The sequence below is a fragment of the Talpa europaea genome, assembly GCF_964194135.1.
Source record: "Talpa europaea genome assembly, chromosome: 2".
NCBI lineage: Eukaryota > Metazoa > Chordata > Mammalia > Eulipotyphla > Talpidae > Talpa > Talpa europaea.
The window spans coordinates 10,313,985-10,329,094 of NC_140068.1; the positions used below are offsets into that span (position 1 = coordinate 10,313,985).

Consider the following 15,110-nt stretch of genomic DNA (forward strand, 5'->3'; position numbering starts at 1 on the left):
ATTCAATTTAAAACACCACAGAATCAAAAGCCGTGACCCTGCCCCTTGGATCCTCTGAGGTATCTTGTCTCGGGTGTGAGAGTGGCGGGGGGCACAGAGCTAAAGGAACCTGTAGTTTAAGTTTGAGATAAAGCTGGGCCTATGTGCCCTATGGGCTTATTTCATGGAAGAGAAAACTGAGGAAAGTTGCTGAGTCCTCAAAAAACCAAGAGAAAGCAGAGATCTGGTTCTTAGCTGCTGAGGCACAGTAACCCTTCCCGCTGATGGGATTGTGGGCCTGTGGCTGTCAGGTCCCATGAATCAGCTTCTTCTCTTGGTTCCAGACCCTGGAGGAAGTTCCCCAGAGCTGCCGCCTCCTAAAGATTACTGCCTCTGCAGCTTTAAGAGCATGTTCTGGACCTGGGCTCCCTTCCTGGGAGGCCACAGTAGCTCCATTTCTAGTCCTCAGCATTAAAATTCTCTGGGCTCCAGTTACCTTCCTGACCTACTGATCCCCAGACTTTCATAGACTGCTCCTCCTCCCTGCCTTCCACCTTTAAAAATAATTAGGACCAAGTGTACAGAAAATGAAGGGTGTTTACAAAGTTGGGAGGCATTGTTGAGACATCTAAGAGTGTAATTTTGTATTTCACAAAACTATAGCTCCATGATAGTTGGAATTTTTTAAAAACTAACCCTTCATTATAATTAAGACAACCAGACTAGAAAGAGGAACTGTGTTGCAAGTAGCACTCCCCCAGAGGGAGCAAGCAAGCAGGCCTCCCCTTCACAGGCCACACTGCCCCACGGGTAGCGTTTGCTCTGTGACTGTCACCGCAGCAGAACAGAGTGTATGTATAACTTGTCCAAGAAGAGCAAAGCACTTCTCTTTATTTCTGGAAAGAATCATTCGATTACTTCACATCAATTCTATTTACTGTTTCTCCATGTAACAAAAATTCTTTCTCCCTGGAATGTTGTGCAGATTGGAGATTATGGCCCAATGTGGGTTTATCCTGCCTCTACGTTTGATTGTTTAGTAGCAGATCCCAAGAAAGGCTCCAAAATGTATGGTCTGAAGAGCTACATTGAGTATCAGTTAACACCCACTGTGAGTATCCAAGTTACCAAAAACAGAATCATGCTTGTGTCACGAGTTAAAATTTGCATTTTTCTTCTTTTTCTGTAACTGGCCTTGATAACTTTCTCTTTTTTTCCCCTTAATTCATAGAACACTAATCGATCCGTAAACCACAGGTATAAGCACTTTGACTGGTTGTATGAGCGTCTCCTGGTTAAGTTTGGGTCAGCCATTCCAATCCCTTCTCTTCCGGATAAGCAAGTCACAGGTGAGTGTGTGATGCTGGACTTGAGATGACGAGTAAAGAGACTCCCGTTGATTGTGGTGTGTCCTGATGTTTATCAGTGGTAGCACCTTCCCTGCTTCCAAGGGCTGGATGTATGGCTGGATCTAACTCCATATTGTGCGTGTATTCAGAAGTTAACCTTAGCACCTTGCAAGAACGTTACGTAAAATTTTATATCAGTGTTCTTGTATACATATCTTGAACTCTAGAGAAGCCATTATAATTTTATCACTGCACCCTCTCCTATAAAAGAAATGTGACTTTTTAAAATGTGCATAAATGCCTGAGAAAATAGGACTGCTCCAAATAGCCTAAAATGGCAATAAAGATGTGCATCCCAAATGATGCCAATGGGCATGTTGTCTTGCTGTGTGGTTTTCAGAGAAGTGTTTAAATGCTGGCCTGCCGTGGGAGCCTCAGCTCTCTGAGTGTTCTGCGGAAGTGTGAGGTTTCTACTCAGTTATTTTGGTTCTATTGATAGCTAAAAGTTTTTCGTGCATCACCGGCTAATAAATACGAAAAACCTTCTCTGTTTTCTTATTTAAAGTGCCTGCACTCTCCTGCCCCTGGTAACCTTGTAAATAATCCACACTGCTTCTGTAATAGCACTTTGTAATACACTTGGCAGGTACTTGTTTCTCTATCTGGAGAACTGTCCCTGATTTTTTTTATCTCCAACCTAGTCAAGAACCTGAAATTAGTACTCAGGACTCAATATGTTTGTCTTGGAATAAAACTTTGTAAAGAAGCTGAGCTTTACTAAAAAGTAGAAAGAGTTCAATATGCATAGCTAAAAAATTTTCAGATACTGAAGCTAGTATGTGTAGAAAGGGAAGGATCGAAGGTGAGAGTCAGGTCATCTTTAAGTCACAGGTCAGAGCTGCAGTGCCCCTAAGAGAGCGGGAAGAGACGGAAACGCTCAGCTGGGCACGGAGAGAAGGAAGGTGGAACGGGCCAAGGGAAGGTTTTCCCCAAGGTCAGGGAGGATCAGGGAGGGTTTAATCCTCACTCAGCAAGACTTGATTCGCATGCATGGTCTCTGCTCTGGCCACTGAAGGAGACGCTGTCACGTGTGAGATGTGGACCGACTGATCTCTAGCAGGAATTAGGAACCTCAGAATAAGAACATCATTCTCCTTAACACTTTAATTCATATTTTTAGTCTATGTTTATTTTGAAAACTTCAAAAACCTGAAGTCATCATAGCAGAATGGAGAGTAGTGGGGCTGCTTCGTCGTCTGTTGTGGGTCATGAGTGGAGCCGACCGCAGGCAGGGCGACCACTGCTCCTGCCTTCCTGCAGTCGCTCCCGTCTGTCATTCTCCCTGCTTTAAGTCACAGCTTGCTTTTTTTTCCTTTAAGATTTATTTATGCATACAACAACTGGGGTACAGGCCAGAAGTGTCGGGGGTGAAAGGATTCACCAGAGACAGTAGGGAACAGGACAGGCGGATCTACTGAAATACACTGCTGAGGGGAGCAGCGGGTGAGACAGGAGAGGTCTGCTGTGCCATGTGGGTTGCTTCCCGGCCAGGGATTGAACTCATGCTGCAGAGGCTGTGGACAGCTTCATAGGTTACGTCCTAACCCCCTGTGCCATGAGGGAGGCCCGCAGCTTGCTTTTTAAAATGTAGATTTCTTTCCATGAAAACGTGTATGCCGCTACTCTCCATATTTTCAAATTGCAGTCTGTTTCCTGAATTTTGGGTTTCTTTAGCGACTTGGCTGGCACAGCACATGTTCCATGGTGTTCACACACGTGCCTGGATGAGCCTTCCCTAGGTTATGGGGTTTCTCACATCTCTCAGGTTTTAATACCTTGTTCATTCTGAACCAAATAACTCAGGGCTTTTAAAGCATCATAGAGCCGCACTTCTCCTGTAGAACGTTGTTGGGCTTTTTTGATTTTTTAAGTTGAGCCTAAAGCTAGGGCGATGTCACAGAAAAGCAAGAAAGCAGCAGCCCCTCAGTCTAAAGAAAGTCGAGCTTTGATTCACTGACTGGGACATGTGCCGAGGAAGCCACCCAGCACAGAGGCCACTTTATCCCCCGCTCTTGTTGGCCTCCTGCTCTGGTGCCACAGATGATTATTATATAAACGCCCACTCACTTGAATCCTGGAGCTGGCAGCACAAGAATCCCAAGTAGGTGATGTCATGACATGACTGTGGACTTGATAATCAATCCATGAAAATCTTACAGTCAGTGTTGTTTATTCATAGATTTTGTTCTTTATGCAATAATTTTGAATGACTCTAGTTTTATTCCTGGGTGAAAACCAGGAATTGGTAAGAACCTAAGTGAGGTTCACTGAAAACAGGGAAATGAAAACCCCACCTCCCCCCACTTTCCAAACTCTCTGGAGCCTTGCAAAAATCCAAAATCTGAAGTCAGTCTGGAAATCTCCTGTTTCAGAAAATTTCAGGACTAAAATCATTAATTTGTATTAAATTGTAGGTTATAACTTTTGGCACAATTCGCTTGTTCATCATGGGGACAAGTATAACCTCAGCCCATGCTGACTCATTGGGTGTTTTCTGTGCAGCAGGTAGGTCATCTTCTTCCCAGGGGACAAACTGGGCATAGCCAGCGCTTATTTAGTACTTAGTCTCTGCCTCTACACGTGCAGAGGAAAGTGCGTTCCCACACAGCCTTGTGTGACCCAGCATGCTGACCAGTACCGTGTCACAGGTGTGCCTTTTGGCATGTGATACTCTTATTAAAAGAAATGTGTGCTTATTTGTACTCACAATTTCTAAAGGAAATTTCAGGTGGTTTCTTTTAAATTTATTTTGAAACTTACATACAGTAAATCTACTCCTTAAGTGAACAGTGCTAAGAGTTTGACAGCTTCCTCTGCAGTGTCTTGTCACCCCCGCTGAGTTCAGGATACAGAAGCTCCATCACCTCCCAGAACTCCCTGTGCTGACACTTTACAATCAGCTCCCTGCCCCCATTGTGACCCAGGGCAGCTATGATCTTTTTCTCTATACTTTTGCCTTCCAGGATATCACTGTAAATGAAAGTTATAGTGCGTGGTCTTTCGAGTCTGGCTTCTTAGCATGATGAGTTTTTAGAGTCCTGCACCTGTGGTTTCACACGTCCTTCCTTTTACTGCTGAGGCTTTCAGTGATTAGAGTATACCATGTGTGCTTGTGCTTTCAGTCGTTGCAGGACAGTCAGGTTTCCAGTTTTGAACAATTAAAAAGAAAGATCCTATAAACTTTGACATGTGCGTTTTTGTATGAACAAAATTTTTATGGGTTGACACCTAGGAGTGGAGTGACTGGGTCATATGGTGGGTGTATAAACATTCATTTGATGTTTAAGAAATTGTCGGACTTATCCACAGAGGCTGGACCACTTTGGAGTCCCCACCAGCCGTAGATGAGTGTCAGGGACTGCCCATCCTTACTTATATTGTTGATGTGTTAGTTTTCTTTATTCCAACAAGTCTCAAAGGTATTTAGTATTATCTTGTCTTGGTTTTAATTTGCATTTCCCTAATAACCCGTGGCATCAAGCATATTTTCATTTGCTAATTTTTATCTACATATTTTCTGACCATTTTGTATTAGATTTTTTTTTATTGAATTTTGAGAATTCTTTATATATTCTGGAAATAAGTACTCTGTTCAGTAATGTGATTTGCCCATCATTTGTCCCAAGTGTGGCCTGTCTTTCTCTTAACAGATTTGTACATCTGTTGTCAGAATTTTATTGGGGCGTTCTGTTGTAGATGATGTAATTTGTTTAATTTCTGTTTTCCAGTTGTTTGTTGCATCTAGAGATAAAATTGATTTTTGTGTATTTACCTTGTAACTTCACTAAACTTAGAAGTTCCAGGAGCATAGTAGCCCAAATATGTCTGATGTTCTTCATATCTCCCTGTAATTTGGATAATTTTTTTTAGATTTATTTATGCATACAAGATCTAGGGTACAGGCCAGAGATGCGGGGGGGTGAGAGGATTCACCAGAGACAATGGGGAATAGAACAGGCAGATTGACCGAAGTAAGCTGCTGAGAGGAGCAGCGGGCGAGACAGGAGAGGCCTGCTGCGCCATGCGGGTTGCTCCCTGGCAGGCTGGGGATCGAACTCATGCTGCAGAGGCTGCGGATTGCTTCATAGTGCAGTGCTTAATCCCTTGCGCCACCAGGGAGGCCCAAATTTGGATAATTTTTTTAAAAATTTACTTATTTATGCATACAAGAACTGGTGTACAGGCCAGAGGTGCAGGGGGTGAGAGGATTCACCAGAGACAGAGTGGGGAAAAGAACAGGTGGACCCACTAAAATACAGTGCTGAGGGGAGGAGCAGACGAGACAGGAGAGATCTGCTGCACCATGTGGGTCAGCTCCTGTGCCACTAGGAAGGCCCCAAGGGGTAATTTCTTTTTATCCTGAAGGACTTCCTTTGATATTTCTTGTAATGCATGTCTACTGTCAATGAATTCTCTCATGTATTTGTCTGGGAGTGCCTTTATTTTTGAAGGATAAGCTTACTGGTGGTAGAATTCATGACCGATAGCTTTTCTTGCAGCCTGACTAATAGTTTTTCCATTGCCTTCTGAACTCTATTGCATCAGATGACAAATCAGTCTATTCTGTGGTCACACACATGTATTGTACACACCCCGCTGTAGATGATGAGCTGTTCTCACTCGGCCGTATTCAAGATTTTCATTTTGTTTTTCTTCTTTCTGCAGTTTGGTTCTGTTGTATCTTGGTGTGGGTATCTCTGTATTTATCCTACTTGGGATTTATTGAGCTTCTTGGAAGTATATATTAAAATTTTCCATTAAATTTGGAACATTTTCTCCCATTATTTCCTCAAATATTTTTTCTCTCTCTCTTTGTGTTTGGGAACTCCCATTACAAATCCGGCATACTTGGTGTTTTCTGAGGCTCTGCTCATTCTCACCCCCCTTCACTCCCGTTCTCTAGATTAGATCATTTCTATTGCTGTAGCTTCAGATTTACTTACTATTTCTTCAGCCATCTTGAATCTGCTATTGACCCTTACAGTGAATTTTTAATTTCAATTACTGGATTTTCAACCCCAGAATTTCCATTTATTTTTATAAGATTCATTTTAGGACCTCCCCGGTGGCGCAGCGGTTGAGCACTGGGCTGTGAAAGCTGCCTGCAGCCTCTGCAGCGCTGGTTCAATCCCTGGCCGCCGGGTGAGGGTCCCACATGGTGTGCAGACCTCTCCTGCTGCGCCTGCTGCTCCCCTCAGCAGTGTCCTCCATCTGTCTGCCTGTTCTGCTGCCCGCTCTGGTTCTGGTGAATTCTCTCACCCTCCTGCCCTTCTGACTATACCCAGTGCTTGTGTAAATAAATAAAATAAATCTTTAAAAAAAAAAAAAAAGACTCATTTTTATTTATTTACGCATACAAGAACTGGGGTTTAGGGCCTCCCTGGTAGCGCAGGGGGTTACGTGTCAGCACTGTGAAGCAATCCACAGCTACTGCAGCACGAGTTCAATCCCCAACCAGGGAGGTGACCCACATGGTGCAGCATGTCTCGCCTACTGCTCCCCTCAGCACTGTATTTCAGTGGATCCACCTGTTCTGTTCCCCACTCTGTCTCCGGTGAATCCTCTCACCCCCCACCCCACAAACACACACCTCTGACCTGTATCCCAGTTCTTGTATGTATAAATAAATACTTCTTTAAAAAAAAAAAAAAAAGACCTGGGCTGTGTGCCAGAGGTGCACTGGATGAGACGATTCACCCTTTCCCTCCCCCACAGAATAGGAAGATCTACTGAAATAGAAGATCTGCTGAGGGAAGCAATGGGCAAGACAGGAGAGGTCTGCTAAGCAATGTGGGTAGCTCCCTGGCCGGGGATTGAACTCATGCTGCAGTGGCTACCAATAGCTTCGTAGTGCTGAGACTTAACCCTTGCACCACAAGGAGGCTCCCATTTGATTTTTTAATATCTAACTTCTGTCTCCTTGATGGCTTAGGGGTTAAGTCTCAGCACTATCACAGCTATGGCCTGATAGCTGTGTCTTTGGTGGATCCTCTCACCCGCCCACAATCTCTGGCCTACACCCCAGTTCTTATATGCAAAATAAGTAACTTCTGTCTTCTTCTTGAGAATCTGTATTTGTTAATGCCTTGTCTTATTTTTAATTTTTTTTTTAAAGATTCATTTATTTATGCATACAAGAGCTGGGGAACAGACCAGAGATGCAGGAGGTGAGAGGATTCACCAGAGACAGTGGGGAACAGAACAGGCAGACGAACCAAAATACACTGCTGAGGGGAGCAGCGGGCGAGACAGGAGAGGTCTCCCTCACCATGTGGGTTGCTCCCTGACCAACCAGGGATCAAATCAAACTCGTGCTGCAGAGGCTGCAGATTCCTTCATAGTACGGTGCTTAACCCCTTGCGCCACCAGGGAGGCCCCTTATTTTTAATTTTTTTAAACATGGCTTGCTTTAGTTCTTGGAACATGTTTCTAAAAACTGCTATGGGGCCTCCCTGGTGGCACAAGGGGTTAAGACGCAACCTATGAAGCTATCCGCAGCCACTGCAGCATGAGTTCAATCCCCGGCTGGCACAGCAGACCTCTCCTGTCTTGCCCACTGCTCCCCTCAGCAGTGTATTTCAGTCAGTCTGCCTGTTCTGCTCCCCACTCTGTTTCTGGTGAATCCTCTCACCCACCACACCTCTGGCCTGTACCCCAGTTCTTATATGCATAAACAAACAAATCTTTATAAATAAAAGCTGCTTTGTTTTTGTCTGCTAAGTGCAACATCTGTGGATACTTACAGATAGTGCCTGTTGACTGCTTTTTTCTCCTCTCAGTATTGGCCATTTCTTCATTTTTTGTTGAAATTTAGACATTTTAGAGAAAATGTTTTAGCATCTCTGGAGTCTGATTTTTCTTCTCTGAAGGTCGACATTTCTGTTTCTTGTCTGTTAAACAAGCTGCCTGCCTAAATCACAGAAGTCTGTCTCCCCTGAGCTCAGTTATGTCTGTCTGTCTGTTTTTAAGTTTGGCTTCCTTAAGCCCACCCCTTGTCTGAGTTAGAGGATGTGCTCACCCACCTCAAACCATGAAAGCTTTGTCCTCTACAGTGGTTCAGTGCATGGATAGGGCGTGTATTCCAAGCTCATGTCATTTTCAGCTTATCCTTGGCTTTTTCTTTCAGGGGTCCCCTTTTGTGTTCCCCTTGAATGTGTGTTTGCAGCCTGAGTTGGCTAGGAGCATGTGGCTGACTTGGACCCTACGCACAGTCCCCTGCCCCCAGTGTTTCTGCACACAGTCTCAGCGGGCAGGTCTCTGGCTCCACCTGTATTGGCTGATGGAGCCTGTGAGCCCCCCATCCTCTCACCCCTGGGTTGTTACTGTCATCACAATGAGGGGGCTTCCCCCCTCTCTTCAGAGCAGGGAGCTGACTACCTCGCCACGGAAGCCGCAGCTTCCGTGTTGGGCAAGTAGAGGGAGGGGAGACACAGGGGCTGCGGAAGGGAGAAGGGAGCAGCCCCTAGAGCAGGACAGCAAAGATCGCCACTGCTCTTTCCTGAAGTCCAGAGTTTGTTACTTTAGTGATCATCTCCGTTGGCTATAGCCAGAACTGCCATCTTTGACGACCTTTGAACTGATGGTGATTGTTGTTTGATTGGGCTGAAAAAATTCTCAGTATTCACATGTTTGGTATGTCAGGCTTATTTGACTGATTTTCTACTTTGTAACTGGAAATACCACTCATTAAGCTCGGTTTCAGGATGATTGTAAGTTCAGCAGCTTTCATCATTGTATTCATGAAAAAGCTGCTTTTTCTGTTTTCAGATTTAGCTTAAAAAACAAAATGGAGGGCGTCCCCTGGTGGCGCAGCGGTTGAGCGCTGGGCTGCGAGGCTGCCCGTGGCCTCTGCAGCGCCGGTTCATTCCCCAGCCAAAGGCGAGGGTCCCACAAAAAAAAAAAAAAAAAAGGACAGAAAAAGTACAGTCCTGAATTGCCTTTCATAAACACTAAATTTAAAATTTATATATTTGAGATTCTATTACATTTAGACACATAAATAACAAAATTCCATGCACTTTATAAGAGTTACTTTTTAGATTTCATTTTATTCTTTCTAGCTTATAGGACTTCATATGGTCACACAGGAATTGATCTAATGTTATTTTTTTTTAATGTTATTTTATAAGAAAGTTTTTCATATTGAGAGAAGATTTACTTTTAAATTTGTCGAGTGTTTTAAAGGACCTTTGAAGAACCCTTTTTGAGATTATGAATATTCTGGTCACGGTCACAAGGTTTGTTAATTTGTTATATTAGAGTTCCAATGCTATTGTCTCTCTCTCTGGATCATGATGCATAACGGTGCCAGCAGTTCACTCTGACACGGCTGTACTCAAATGGGCATGTCTCCTGCAGGTCGCTTTGAAGAAGAGTTTATCAAAATGCGCATGGAGAGACTGCAGGCTTGGATGAACAGGATGTGCCGTCATCCAGTGATCTCAGAAAGCGAGGTTTTCCAGCAATTTCTAAATTTCCGAGATGAAAAGGTACAGTATTTGATGATGATAGTCTTAGAGGATATTGAGAATTGCTTCATTCACACCAATTTTTTACCTGAAAGGAGCTTACGTTATGTTGGTTAGTCGGTGGTTTCACATTTCCTCCAAAGACTGCAAAGGGGTGGGACCTTAAATCCCAACCGTGGCAAACTGATCGTGAGGATAACAGAACCGCTTTCCAGAATGGATGCCCAGGGGTGGGCTGGCTAGGTCAGCAGAGAAATATGATAAGATGAGGAATTTTTTCCTAGATGCTTTCAAAAGCAGGACAGACTCCAAACTCCACAGGAGATTATCAATGTGAAATGGGCAACAGAGCAAATATTCTCCGGCCCTCACATTTGAGCTGACAGCATGATACTGTCATAGAAGGAGAAGTACAGTTGGAATTCCACCATCCTTCTCAAAACCCAGTTGTTTTCCCAGAACTGTGAGTCTAAAGAATGCGGGCCTCTGTACCCATCCCCACGGTTCATCTTTCTGATGTTCGTCTGTTCTATTTTTGAAAATCAAGAAAAAAAGGGCTACTTGACATCTCACTGTCTTTGTTGGAAATAGTTCTCTCTCTCAATAAACTTTTCAATGACTCTTCATTGTATCTTTTTATTCCCTAGACATGTTTTCTCCGTCACTTCTCTCATAACAAGTATTGCATATTCTAGAAAATAATCTAAAGAATAAAAATGCAGGTTAGCTCAGATGCCAACAGCAGATGTGAAGTAAGTTATGATGCTAGAAAAATGTCATGAAAATATTTTTATATTTAATCATATAATAGAATATTATAGTCTAGTTGGAACTTTCAAGTAGAGATTGACTTACTAAAATCCTTTGCAATAGTTTTCCCTCATTAAAGTAGACATATTTATAACAGGAAGTCTTAAATGTTAGAGCTTCTGTGGGTATTCGTAGAATACAAGCATCTGGGCCTTATTTTCAGTGTCTGCTTAATTCCAGAAGTGGCAGGCTCACGTGGATGTGCTGTGGGTATTAGTGATACTGGGGAACTGGGGTCTCTCCCTGTGAATGTATGTATTGTGGCCTTGCAGGATGCACTAGAAAACTAGATCGTTTTACTGGTGAGAGGTGACATCCAGGCACAGTGTGCCATACAGCATTATAGTTGTGACACTAGGTTCAACGCGAGATTGCTGAAAATAAATCTTGTGACTTTGCTTTTAGAAAAGCCTCCTGGGACCCTCTCCAAGACTTTTGCCTTACTGGTTACAACAGGACTTTTATAAGGGCTTTCTTGATTATTCCACCATAAACTTGATTTACAACACACTCTTAAGTGTTGTGTACTATGAAAATGTTATTAAAAATAGTAAATCTAGAATTGGTGTTTTGATATAAGAGAAGAAAGTATTCAGCACCAGGTACTGGAGTTCTGGCCTCAGCTCTGTTTCTATCTCTGATCTTGGCCAAAATGTTGTGTTGTTTTTTTTTTTCAAAGATTTATTTATGCATATAAGAGCTGGAGTACAGGCTAGAGGTGTGGGGGAGGGTGTGTGTGAGAGGATTCACCAGAGACAGAGTGGGGAACAGAATAGGCGGATTGACTGAAATACACTGCTGAGGGGAGCAGTGGACGAGACAGGAGAGGTCTGCTGCACGACGTGGGTCATCTCCTTGCCTGGGGATCAAACTCATGCTGCGGTAGCTGTGGACAGCTGTATAGTGCTGCAACTTAACACCTTGCACCACCAGGGAGGCCCCTCGGCCAAAGTGTTTTAATTTCTTTGGGTCACAGTGTCCTCACCAAATGAAAGGCTAAACAGTCATTTGCACTAGCGAAAAATATCAAATTTCTAGGAATAAATTCAAGAGAACGTACAAAAGGGTACATGTAAAAGTATAAAACATTGTTGAGAGAAATCAAAGCCCAAAATAAATTTTCCTATACTACCGATACGTGTCACATGTAGAACATCAAAGTGTAAGAAGGGCCAGTTGACTCTTGAAAAAAGAATAAAGTAGGAGGAGGACTCTATGGGAAGCCAAGCCTCATTCTGAGCTGAAGTTTAGAGGCCCGTGCTGGTGAAGGGGGGCGAGCAGACCGGGCACTCGGCCTCTGTTAGAGACGGCGCCTAGCGTGGTGGGGAAGGAAGGTCTTAACCCGTGCCGGGTCGCCTGGGTGGCACTGCTGGGGGAATGAGCTGTGCTACCACCTCACGTCTGTTCTTACTCTGCTATTGGGTTATGTTTTTAAAAATCACCTTATCTGTTAAAAGACGTACAGTGAAGTATTTTCAGGTGAAGTAATAAACCTGAGATTTCCATTAAGATAAGCAAGAGAAAAAAACAGGGTGGAGGAAAGTAGATAAAACAAGATTGGCAAAATGGTGATAATTGGTGGAGTCTGTGGGAAGGATGCTGGGAATGCTTAACTCTCCCCTTTCTCGGGGTGGGGGTGGGGGAGCCTGTGAGGATGTGTTTGCTGTGCGCACTCAGATGCGCTTCTGTTCCTGCGTCTGTTATGTGCATCCCTTTCATTGTTACGTGCATTGTGTGTGTTATATGCAATACAGTTATTTTAGTAGCTCATAATTTTAGTTCCTCTGTTATAGTTCATAAAAGTCTCCACCTTTTTTCAGAAAACAGCCTAAAAATTTGAGGCATTTTGTCAAATTTCATACACGTGTCTGTGTTGGTTGGCATTGGAAGGGAAGTGTGAGCACCTCGCTCCGGAGCATCCGTGGGCAGAGTTCACGGACTGAGGCTGCATTTGATATCCAGAGACCTGGGGGAGGGACCTTCCTGGAAATGAGAACAAGAATGATGTTCCAGGTTTGGGGGAATGTAGGGGAACCTTTTGACTCTGCTCAAAGGTGATAATGTTCCCATTCACAGGAATGGAAAACTGGCAAGAGGAAGGCTGAGAAGGATGAGCTGGTGGGCGTGATGGTGTTTTCTACCATGGAACCAGAGGCACCTGACTTGGACTTAATAGAAATGTAAGAGCTACTGCCGAGCTTTCCTCCTCACGCGTGGCAGCTCCCTCGCTGCCAGGCTCGCCAGTGTGACTTCAGAGTCTGACAGAGACCCGAGTCTCCTGAGAGAGCAGGGTTTTTAGTCAGACGACAGCATCTTTCTACCAAATTGCCAGGTTAAGCTTGATTCCTTAAAGTCGGTGATATTATACGTGACACAGTGGTTAGGAACCATCTCCCCAAAAGTGTGATAAAATAGAGTGGCACAGAGCCAGCTAATAAATACCATGCCGCGTCCTTCCAGTTAATACCACATTTTGTCCCACCAGGCAGAAGTTGCTTGGAACCCCGTCGCCTTGAAGGAAACCCTCCTAACCTGTTTGTTGACCTTTCTTGTCTTGTTATTTTTATATTTTTTAATGTAGACTTGGCTGGAAACTTGGAGTCATTCCTTTTCTATATAAGGACTAAGAATTTTTTTAAAAAAGCTTTTTCATAACCTAAAATAATTGATTCCACCTTTTCAAAAATGCAGATAGAGAAAAGCCCCACTGTTTTCCAGCTACCCAGAGAGAAAATCAGTGTTAATATTTGCCTCATCTTACAGTCTCCCAAGCCCTCCTCCGTGCATACATCTCAAAAGAAAAATTGTTTGTTTAAACATAAATGACCTCACTCTGTGCGTTTTGTATTATAATCTGATTTTGAGTTTGAACAGAATATTGTGGGGGTTTCTGCCGGTCAGCAGTGCTCCTCAGCCCATGGGGTCTGGCCTGCTCCCTGTCCCTGGGGCATGGGCCCAGGGCCCTCTCTCAGCCCTGAAGGTGCTTCTAGAAGCAAGGAGCGTGTGAGCCGCCCCCATCACGTCCTGTTGCTGCTTTGTAGAGTCCATGGTAGCGCTCACAATTTAATTTCTCCAAAGATAATTCAAGAAATGATGACTTGACTTACTTTAGAATAATTTTAGTTAAAATTCACAAGGGAAGGGAAGCAGAGTTAAAATATAAACAGCAGATTTTTAAGTCATTCTTTAAAAGCCTGAATCAAGCCTGTTTTAGAGACCGGTTTAGGTAGAGACCAGGGGCCTGTGATGTTTCTGGAGTGACCTTCCCCCTCTTCACCTGACACTGGCCATTGGGTGGCAGAGTCGAGGACTTGGCTTCTTGTGCTTGGCCCACAGAGAGCAGAAGTGTGACGCCGTGGGGAAGTTCACCAGGGCCATGGACGACGGAGTGAAGGAGCTGCTGACAGTTGGGCAGGAGCACTGGAAGCGCTGCACGGGCCGTAAGCGCCGTCCTGCGGGCCCTGGGGCAGGGCTGGAAGGGGGTGTGCACCCCAGTGAGCAGAACTAAGGTCAGACCCCTTTGATGAGCCTCATTCTCAACCTGTGAAGCGCTGGGAAACTGGCTCCAACAAGACCGGCCAAGAACTCAGAGCACCATGGCCACGCGCTTAGAGACGTGGGGTTTGTGACCTACAGGAAACTGGTCTTCTCTGCATGTTGGAGTGTGTACGGTCATGTGTCATCCCGTGATTCTGCTTTTTAGTTTCTATCCATTTGGTAGGATGTACATTGACCCAAATCCTGATTTTTAGGGAAGCCGGTATAGTTGTGATAGACAACTTGTAAGACAGGTCACACTAGGTGCCCTGTTGGGGGCAGCGGAGTTTCCTGTCACCTTCTGCCCCAGGCCCCACGTCCCAGCACCACGTGTCCTTCCTCCGTCCCTCTGGATGCTGTCGTCCTGCTGATCCGCATCCCCTGTGCTCCCAGGACCCTGCAGCTCTGTTGTCACCAGCCCAGGATAGAAGCACAGTCCAGGGTCCAGCTGTGAGACTAAGGTTACCACATGGGGCCTATCCCCTGGGCCCAGAGGCCACAATACCACTAGGGTAGCCCTTAAAGATCACTAAGTTGACCTTAATATACAGATGGGCATACCAGAATCCCTCCTCCTTGGCCCTGTGAAATCTACTGCCATGTTTTCTCTTTCAGTTTATTTTGAGCTACATGATTTTGTAGTCATTTGTACATATGTAATAGAGTGGGGGGAGCAGCATCCCTGGGATCAGAAGGGTCTGGACCACTGGTTTTTAACCAGGTGACCCTCCCAGAGCAAGTCATTTATTTTCCTGACCCATAAAATGGAGCTGGCTCACCTGCCCCTTGACAGGGCTGTGTGGGGGTCAGGGGCATGTGGGGTTCAGGGGCGTATGGGGGTCCAGGGCCGTGTGTGGAGGGGGCTCACATTGACTGAACTACATGGTGGCATCTTCTCAGTGGTGAG

At 44.6% G+C, this 15,110-nt stretch overlaps 1 protein-coding gene across 1 annotated transcript in view; it reads left to right on the forward strand.

Moving 5' to 3' along the window:
- SNX9 (sorting nexin 9) overlaps positions 1–15,110 on the forward strand; it is a gene marked incomplete at both ends in the record, with an annotated part of 90,453 nt that overhangs the window by 63,612 nt on the left and 11,731 nt on the right. Inside the window, 5 exons of the mRNA XM_084228029.1 lie at positions 965–1,090; positions 1,211–1,328; positions 9,747–9,877; positions 12,743–12,846; positions 14,003–14,106. Coding sequence (XP_084084155.1) covers positions 965–1,090; positions 1,211–1,328; positions 9,747–9,877; positions 12,743–12,846; positions 14,003–14,106 — 583 coding nt within the window. The remainder of the gene's footprint in view (positions 1–964; positions 1,091–1,210; positions 1,329–9,746; positions 9,878–12,742; positions 12,847–14,002; positions 14,107–15,110) is intronic.